General features: G+C 28.8%; 2 protein-coding genes and 2 long non-coding RNA genes across 4 annotated transcripts; 2 read left to right on the top strand and 2 right to left on the bottom strand.

Annotated features, from left to right (window-relative positions):
• Window positions 1–359: 359 nt before the first annotated feature.
• On the bottom strand, window positions 360–4347 carry LOC126899633 (uncharacterized). The gene is made up of 2 exons (XR_007702652.1): window positions 1142–4347; window positions 360–1064 (listed from the first exon to the last, which is right to left on the bottom strand). It is a non-coding gene; the product is annotated as an uncharacterized LOC126899633 (long non-coding RNA).
• Window positions 4348–4488: 141 nt separating this feature from the next.
• Window positions 4489–5287, top strand: LOC126898244 (uncharacterized protein DDB_G0289917-like). The gene is made up of 2 exons (XM_050672184.1): window positions 4489–5107; window positions 5154–5287. Exons 1-2 carry the CDS (start codon window positions 4489–4491, stop codon window positions 5285–5287), a joined length of 753 nt encoding a protein of 250 aa, XP_050528141.1.
• Window positions 5288–5470: 183 nt separating this feature from the next.
• Window positions 5471–7129, bottom strand: LOC126898243 (uncharacterized). Its single transcript, XM_050672183.1, has 3 exons — window positions 6604–7129; window positions 5621–5747; window positions 5471–5535 (listed from the first exon to the last, which is right to left on the bottom strand). Exons 1-3 carry the CDS (start codon window positions 7030–7032, stop codon window positions 5471–5473), a joined length of 621 nt encoding a protein of 206 aa, XP_050528140.1. The 5' UTR covers window positions 7033–7129.
• Window positions 7130–7198: 69 nt separating this feature from the next.
• LOC126899635 (uncharacterized) lies at window positions 7199–9102 on the top strand. The gene is made up of 4 exons (XR_007702657.1): window positions 7199–7276; window positions 7595–7714; window positions 8071–8209; window positions 8472–9102. It is a non-coding gene; the product is annotated as an uncharacterized LOC126899635 (long non-coding RNA).
• The last annotated feature ends 11 nt before the right edge of the window (window positions 9103–9113 follow it).

Below are 9113 nucleotides of genomic sequence, written 5' to 3'. Positions count from 1 at the left end.
AAATTTTGTGCCAAAGAGCTGGCACTCTGTTAGATTAACGGAGCGCTTAGGGAAAGGAGTTTTTTTAACAGTCACTCTGTGCCACCTAGCAACCGCCAGGAGACCGCCCTTGCTGTAGTATCACACTTTAATACATGTAATAATTAATACTTATATTTAATAAAATATATCACCAAATCAGTGTTTCCCCGTGGATAAGATGAATAATAAAATAATACCCTTACACAAGATTTAATCTCCCTCTTACGCATTCCATAAAACGCCCACGTAAAAGATTCTATCACATTAACCAATCAAATACAGCAAAAATATTTCAAGAATCTCACCAGAGATCGCTAAACCAGTTTTTGCAGGCTATAAAAAGGCCAATTTCCCCCAAATTCGGGTGGTTCCTTTGCACTTGGCTCTCTTACTGTGGTTGCTCTGAACATCCCTCTAGCGAATACTGGGACGCTTTGCCATTCTATACATCTCTACGGCTCTCTGCAATACTCAACTAAGATACAAAAAGTGAATGTGCGTGAGTTTATGTTTCATTCTAGTAACAATTCTATATGAAATCTACATAATTTTTACCCTCTTTTGTAATTACTGAAAAATATTATACATCTTATTTTCGGTCGAATACTTTTGGTGATATAAATATTCTGACACATATAAAATACTGGTGTTTATTTATTTCTTTTTATTTACATTTATATTCATATATATATAAACATACTCTGAGGTAATTAATTTGATTGAATTGTATTTACTACTTATTGAAGGGCCACAACCTGGCTGGACAGGGTAATAGTACAATAATATCATAATTAGAATTTTAGTTAACCATAAGATTTCTTCATAGTGTCTCTCCACTTATCGACTAGCTAGTCTGATCTCTGCCACGGTGCGGGCAATCGGAGTGTAGGACACTAACATAACTTATCGTGCATAAATCTATAGTACAGTCGCATCTAACCTAGGTCGTCCTACAGGTGATTGAAAAGAAGTAGGCCACATATCATAAGGTTCTTTGCATAAAGACAAAGATATTATTTGAGATCTCGCGTTGGTACATCCAGCTACGAAATACAAATAAATCAGAGTCGAAATATTATACTAAAAACTAATATTTTACTAATATATATTTATAACTAACATCATACTAAACAACTAAAAGTGTCTCTCCACTTATCGACCAGCTAGTCTGATCTATGCCACAGTGCCGGTGATCGGAGTGTAGGACACTAGTATAATCTATTGTGCAAAGAACTGAAATTGAGCTCGCATCTACCCTAGATCACCATTTGGACGACTGAAAAGACGTAGGCCACTTGGAAATAGTTTTGTTGCACAGGACAGTTATGTTGCTTAGAAGTTATTCATTTGCTTTATAAATTATTAAATAATAAATATATTAACGTAAAACATCATATACAAGGTTAAGAACTATACTACATAAATATACAAAAGGTTTTTGCAAAAAGACAGAGTTATAACAAACTTAGATTTCACCTTGGGTAGATTTAATATAGAATTGTACTAGAAAAGTAGTTACACGCGAGTTAGTAATAATATAAACCGTATAAACATAATTGCGTACATTAATGCGTAAACGTATACATCGATAATTGTTACATCAACAACATCATTCATCTCAAGAGAATATCAGGATAGTCAGAGGTAAGTGAAACATTTGTTTATACAATAAGCTTATAATAGATCCTTTACTGAAGAACATTTTAGTAATAAACAATTAGAACAAGATAGGTCATTGAGAGTAAATTAAAATATTTTTATAAAAACACGATATTTGTGAGTCGCCGGAAATTGGTGTGCGCGTTTCTGTGCAGGAGCTAGGTAGTGACCCTTCTTTGTAATTCCATCTTATTCATATATTAGACGTTTTTACACAAGCATACATACCCCGAGATCCCTTTCTATTTCATTTTATTGTAGTCACTGCCGGGTATCTATAGCCACTTTTACCTTCCATTGGTGCCCATCCTTTTTACACTACGCCCGCTACGATTATTATTTCCTTATTAGCCACCTGTGTTACATTTCTTTACATTTCTTCTCTTTCACACCCCGAACCCCAAACACATTTAACAACATTCCTTCGCCACCTTATTATAGCCATTTTTATTTATTACATTCCTTCCCTACCTACACTCACTCGTCTCTCTTGTGTTTCTTTTTATTTATTACAAGACTACCTCTCACCACTCTCGCCAATCTTCGCCTTTTCCTTTTTGTTTATTACAAGTGACGCCTGACCACAGCTCGAACCACGACAAACACCTGCTAATAAAATTACTATAATCTCAGACATATTACATATTTTAAATTTTGTTCAGTAAAATCTACCAAATATATCATTATTTTTTAGTTAGGATTATAGAAATTTTATTATTGTCCAATATTAATGAACAACCCCACAAAGAAAGAATTAATTACAGTAGTTAAGTTTGTATTTAAAGAAGTAATTAATAATTATCGTAATAATATCATTAAATGCAAATATCATTTATTTAAAATCATAACTGATATTCTCTGGGAAGTAACTCTACATCTCGATATTAATATATATAAAGCTCAAACCATACAAAGATTTCTTTTTGCCTTTATAAACAATAATAACACATTTCCAATAACAGAAACAACGTTATTACTCAAAATTTCATTAGTATTAAGTTATTTACAAGATCATCAAATAAACGAAATACTCGAGGTTATACCGAATTACGAATATCTCAGGAATAATAACACCAAACATACATATATTTAATGTGCTAATTTCATTTTCAATTTCAAAATTAACTAGACACATGAGTTTTCCTACTAAAGTAGAATTTATCAAAATAACAAAATATATTTTAAACAGAATCATATCAAATTACACAAACAAAATCATTACACATAAATTCCAGTTGCATCACATAATCTTAGATGCACTTTGGGAAACAACTTTGCGTATGAAAATCAACATAAACAAGTTTCTCATTATTCAAAGATTTATTCAAATATACACAACACCTAATTCCTATCCTTTGTTAGAATCAGCTATAATTCTCAAATTAACTATTGCATTGAAATTCTTATATGATAATACAATCGAGCAAATTTACGAGAAAATTCCTAAGACATATTTTCAATCAGACACCAGATTGTTAAACATAGAGAACTCCGCTTAAAATAAAATTAAAAGTTCTAATTATTATTATTTTTTTTTTTTTGGCTGTTCGACTTAAATTAATGAATCAATCACCAATTAATATATATAGAAAAACAATAAAATATATGCTAAGATCATTGCTATTAGAATACCCAAAGGACTCTAGAATAGAAAATAGAAACACATTGAATCAAGTACTTGCGAATCTTGTTTGGAAAGCAACAGTTGATAGTTTTCAATATTCTCCGAGATTAGTATACGCTTTATTAAATTTCTTTGAATCAAGAATAATAAGGGGCGTATTATATCCAGAAACAGTCACAGAATTAGCCTTAGAACTTGTACAAATATTGGAAAAAACATATCAATAAGACAATACAAATGAATGTAAACTCTACAAACACAATTCCTGACATCATACTTATTAGACAATTACTAAAAGAAATAATTAAAACATTTATAACAGAAGTAGATTATGCAATTCAAATAAGTTCTATTATCAAATACAAAACTTTAATAAGGCATAATATTAACAAAGCATTTAAACAAACTAATATAAAAAACAGAGATATATTAGTAAATTGCACAAATCATATTTTTAATAAAACAATAAGAGGATTTTTATTTCCACAAACAGGAATCAAAATAATATTAAAACTTGTACAAATTCTAGAACTCACATATATTGAGCCACTTCATATTTTACCTACTTCGTATGTTTAATCATCTTAATGGAAAAAGATTTAACTGGCGATCAAATAAGTAAAATACTCCAAAAAGATTTATATGAACTTGAATTTGCAGAAGACAAACCTGAATTTATAAAGAAAATTTCTATAAAATCAGCAAGACAAGAATTAGACAAATTAAACTTAATTAGCACAGGGTCCTTACCTGAATTAAAGGATAGATTATTACGACATATAGAAGGTACAACTACTGATTTCGATAAAATTAAATATTGTGATAAAATTACACAAACTGAAAAATCAATAATCTCTTCTACACACACAAATACAACTGACAAAATGACCGAACGAGTACCATTTTGTAAACCTGAAAAATTTTCGGGCGCACTACATGAGAGTGTGAACGCATTCCTGAACAAATACAACAGGGCAAGTATAATCAACGGGTGGTCGAATGAACAAAAAAAATCATTCTTGGCCATATATCTAACCGAAACGGCCCTTNCGTTTTTGGCCATATATTTAACCGAAACGGCCCTTCTATTCTTTGATAACTTCGAAAACGATAATATAAACGCTTCATGGGATGACACTGAAAAGGCGTTAAGACTAGAATTTGAACCTACAGCTCAAACTCATATGTTACGCACCATTTTAAATAAACGCAAACAACTACCTGATGAATCAATTTCCAGTTATATAAACGAAGCAGAAGCCCTTTGTAAGAAAATTGACCCCAAAATGTCTCAAACCGAATTAGTTCATACTATAATGAAAGGATTACAACCTAGAATAGCAAGATATGTAGGTATATTAGATAATAATACTCTCACAGAATTAAAACGAAATATTCGTAAGTATGAATCTATCGAGTTCATGATAGATGGTAGTAAAACGGAATTCCAAGATGAAATTAAACACAATATAGCTAGGGAAAATATATTCAATATCAATAACAGTGATAATCAAAATCGCATAGATGTTCTTGCATCACAGATTTCAAGAATTGAAGACATGTTATCCAAATGCACAATTTTTGGAAATCAATCTACACAACAAAACTCGAAAAATGAAAATTTCAAAACAAATTATATCAACAGAAAAGGGCTTAATAATAATAATAGTAATGATTACAGAGAACGCAATTATAATTATTATAGAAATAATAATTATGATAATAACAGAATACATAACAATAATCCTAACACAAGAAACAACAGTTATAGAAACAATGGATTGTATAACAACAAACCTTATAGTAATAATAACTATCAAAATGCCAAAATATATAATAACAATAATAGAGAGAACAATAGATATAATAACAGATAGAATTATAACAACAAAAATAATCAACAAAATTCTTATTATTCCAAAACCGCATGTATTCATTGCAATAGAAACAATCACGAATCAAATGATTGTAAGTGGAAACTAATATGCACATTCTGTAACAAAAGATATCATACAGAAGACGCATGTTACTTAAAAAATAATAAAAATGATTCAAATACAAAAAACCCCCTTTTAGGTTAAATGCTTCAATTGGAGACTTGCATTCACCTTACTCTCCAACAACAACAAATTCAAACGAATCAGATACAGTACTCATAATAGTAAATCATGACAGAAAAGCCAATGCTCTACACATATTAGGTAAACTACATAACGAATTCATAGAAGTCACTGTAGACAGCNAATATAAAAAAAAATTAATAATTATTATAATTAATTACCTTTATTATAATTTATACCTTTATAATTATAGTACATGGAGCCCGAGTTAGGGGGTTTATGTTCAAGTGTTTGCCATCTATGGCTCCCAAACAATTACCGAAATTCCATTTGCAATTAAAATCACTCGCAACAATTTTCCATGCTTCAGGAGTCTGTGAAAGCTTCAAAAAATTACTAATTAATATAAATTGACTAATTGTAATCATAGAATTTAATTTATAAGTAAAACATTAAAAAAATATTAATTTTAAATAAAATTCTTCGATTTATATTTAAGGTACCAAACAATGAATCTAGTGAAGCAATTCAACAAACAAAAAATGCAGTTCCTACTTTTATTCGACCGTTACCAAAAAAATCCAAATCTACTATCAGTCAACAAAATGAATTACTATCACTTGCTTGTAATTATTTAACAAATGAAGAAAATAGACAAGATTCAGACTTAGACCAGGCCAAAGTTTGGGCAAATACGTTAAAAACCCTGACTCCTAATCAAAAAGTATTTGCTCAGAAAGCGATCAATGATATTTTGTTTGAGGCACAGCTTGGAACTTTGCACAGAAACTCAGTCAAAATAAATGAAGAAGATTGTACTCGTTCATCTACTCCAATGACAGTAAATAATTGGAACGAAAATTCAAATAGTACATCACAATCTCAGGACTATGTTTTGACACAAACAAATTTACAAAATTTCTATGGCAACTGGAATGGAAGTGATGTTTAATATAATACTATATGTTACTTTAATAAGACTTTGCTCAAATAAGTTATAAAGACTGCAATATTGTTAAATTATGTAATTGTTAATAGTTTTAGAATTTAAAAAAATATGTTGTTTAAGTTTTTTTAATAAGACTAATTGCTCAAATGNAGTTTTAGAATTTAAAAAAATATGTTGTTTAAGTTTTTTTAATAAGACTAATTGCTCAAATGAGTTATAAAGACTGCAATATTGTTAAATTATGTAATTGTTTATTTATTATTAAGCATTAATAATATAATTTTATTAACCTGAATGCGATCCTTGAGAACAGTAATTATAGCTTTGCAAGTCTCCATCACGATTTCACTTATGGTTGTTGGCGCGATGACTGCAGAATATTTCAAGTCTTCAAACGATCGCCCAGTTGCAAGGTATCTCAAAGTAAGAGCCAGTCTTTGATTTGGAGGAATACTTTCCCTCATATTAGTATTTTTCTTAATAATAAGTGGTTCTACCATGCTTAGTAATTTATTATAGATGTTACTGTTCATTCGAAAATAATTCTGGTAGTCTTTTGGGTCGGAAAGCTGGATTTCTTTTAACAGATTTAAATGACAATACTTCTTACGTTTGCTAATCCATTCTTTTACCCATCGCTTCCTATTAGTTATCCGTTTACTTGGAATAGAAAACGCTAAAATAATTGCTATGCACGCTTTACGACGATTTTCGTCCATTTTAATAAAATTGACCAAACGAACACCCGAACAATGTAAATACAGATCAGTACTGATGTATTGACACTAATTTATACTGACCGTTTGAGTAGTACACTGACAGTAATGTCAAATACTGTCAATAATTATACTGTCAGTAATATTGATCGTGTGAGGGCCGCNGTGGTGTCGTGGTCTGTTAATCAATCTATTTTAACTATTAATTAATATTATACATTTATACTACGCGTGTATATTCAAAACAGTAAGTATTATAATTTATCATTGATTTTAAAATATTATAAAACCAATAGTATTATATGTTATTTAATATTTATATTGTAGTAAAGACTATTATGATTAATTATTTACAAAATGTTAATTGTGCTTTAATTCTAATAGTTAGAAAAAAAACAATTATTGTTCTTAAGAGTTGCGGAATATTAGTTACGATATAATTTTTCTCATATAAGTCACGAATTTACATTTTGAATAGGTCGGTACATTTTATATTTGTAATAATGTTTTATATCTATTTTACTTAGTTATGGANGTAATAATGTTTTATACCTATTTTACTTAGTTATGGCTCCAAGAAGAAATAGGCTTAGTGGGGCTGAATACAAGAAAATAGCTAAGCTCAAAGAATTTAATTTGAATAAAGTTGTTCAAAAAACTATTAAAATCGACACGATGTTCAAAAGTAAGTATTTTATTTATGTTCACTGTAAAGTAAACTAATAATAATATGAAATTTATATAAACATAATAAGTATAATTTTTTTTTTTTAAGAAATCAAATATTATTACACCAAACCAATCTTAATTATTATATTATTGCGGAAATTTAAATAATTAAATATAACAATTGCTTAAAAGTTAAATATTATACTCCAAATTATATGAATTTTCTTATTAGGTAGTTTTTAGTTATTTCATTATTATATAAATCAGGTATTCAGATATATCGAATAAAAAAATGTGTTGTATTTAAACTATGGTTAAACACAACTAGTATTTTTATAATTTTTGATTATATCATTATATATTTCTACTCAGAGTCAGGTATGGTTAATAAATCTACTGAACAACGTCAAGCTGGCCTTACAACTCTTTGTAATAATTTGGATACAGAACCTCCATGCGTGTCAGAGCATATAAATATTTAATTAGAACCAAATTCTACTGATATACCTGGGTAAAGTTAAAACACTGTAATTAAAATTATATTTCTTAAATAAATTCTTACTTAACTTAGTTTTTGACGATTATCTTCATTAGACATTTTTAATTATTTTATTAGAATTAATTTTATACAAAATACAAAATAATAATAATAGGTAAAATAAGTAAAAATTTATTAGGTTAAATATTCTAATATATTAAATGCATTTATATGTTATTCTTATTGTAACTATTTCTAAATTAATAAGTAATTTTCATTTTTATTTTTATTTAAGATTGGATCCAGCATTGTGGAGTATAAATGAACAAACGAGGCAATATATCTGTAAAAATGGATTTAGCCAAAATCTAGATGTTAAATTTACAGCTTCAAAAAGATTGTACAGAGTTGTAAAGAAACGGCATTTCCGTAACTATTTTAGATATCTGAATATAGATTTTTTCAAAACTGTTTTAATCAATGGTGAAACATGTCAAAGAAATTATTTATCTTATTCTGAGAGTACTGGGTCAATTTATTGTGTTCCATGTCTCTTATTTGAGAATAAAACTAATTTTTCAAAAAAAGGATTTTCAGATTGGAAACACCCTAAAAAAATTTCTTACCATGAAAATTCACCTGAACACAAACTATGTTCTTATAAAATGAAAGAACTTGCATCAGATTTAAGTAAAATAAATTCAAAACTAATACATCAAATAGAAACCGAAAAAAAATATTGGATTAGTGTACTGACCAGGGTTTGTTCGGTTATTAAAAGTTTGGCAAGTCATGGATTATCATTTAGAGGTGATGTAGAAAAATTTGGATCATCTACTTCAAATACTGGAAATTTTATTATGATGATGGAATTACTTGCAGAGTACGACCCACTTCTATCAGAACACATATCTAAGTATGGTAACCCTGGCAAAGG

This window comes from Daktulosphaira vitifoliae, unplaced genomic scaffold, assembly GCF_025091365.1.
Source record: "Daktulosphaira vitifoliae isolate Bord-2020 unplaced genomic scaffold, ASM2509136v1 Scaffold_2, whole genome shotgun sequence".
Taxonomy (NCBI): Eukaryota; Metazoa; Arthropoda; class Insecta; order Hemiptera; family Phylloxeridae; genus Daktulosphaira; species Daktulosphaira vitifoliae.
This window is presented reverse-complemented; position numbering and strand designations above follow the sequence as displayed.

Coding starts and splice junctions, on each gene's coding strand:
- LOC126898244 (XM_050672184.1), top strand. CDS start 4,489: ATGTTACGCACCATTTTAAATAAACGCAAACAACTACCTGATGAATCA. Junction 5,108..5,153: donor GTATAACAACAAACCTTATA/GTAATAATAACT, acceptor TAACAATAATAG/AGAGAACAATAGATATAATA.
- LOC126898243 (XM_050672183.1), bottom strand. CDS start 7,032: ATGGACGAAAATCGTCGTAAAGCGTGCATAGCAATTATTTTAGCGTTT. Junction 5,748..6,603: donor TTCTCAAGGATCGCATTCAG/GTTAATAAAATT, acceptor AATTTTTTGAAG/CTTTCACAGACTCCTGAAGC.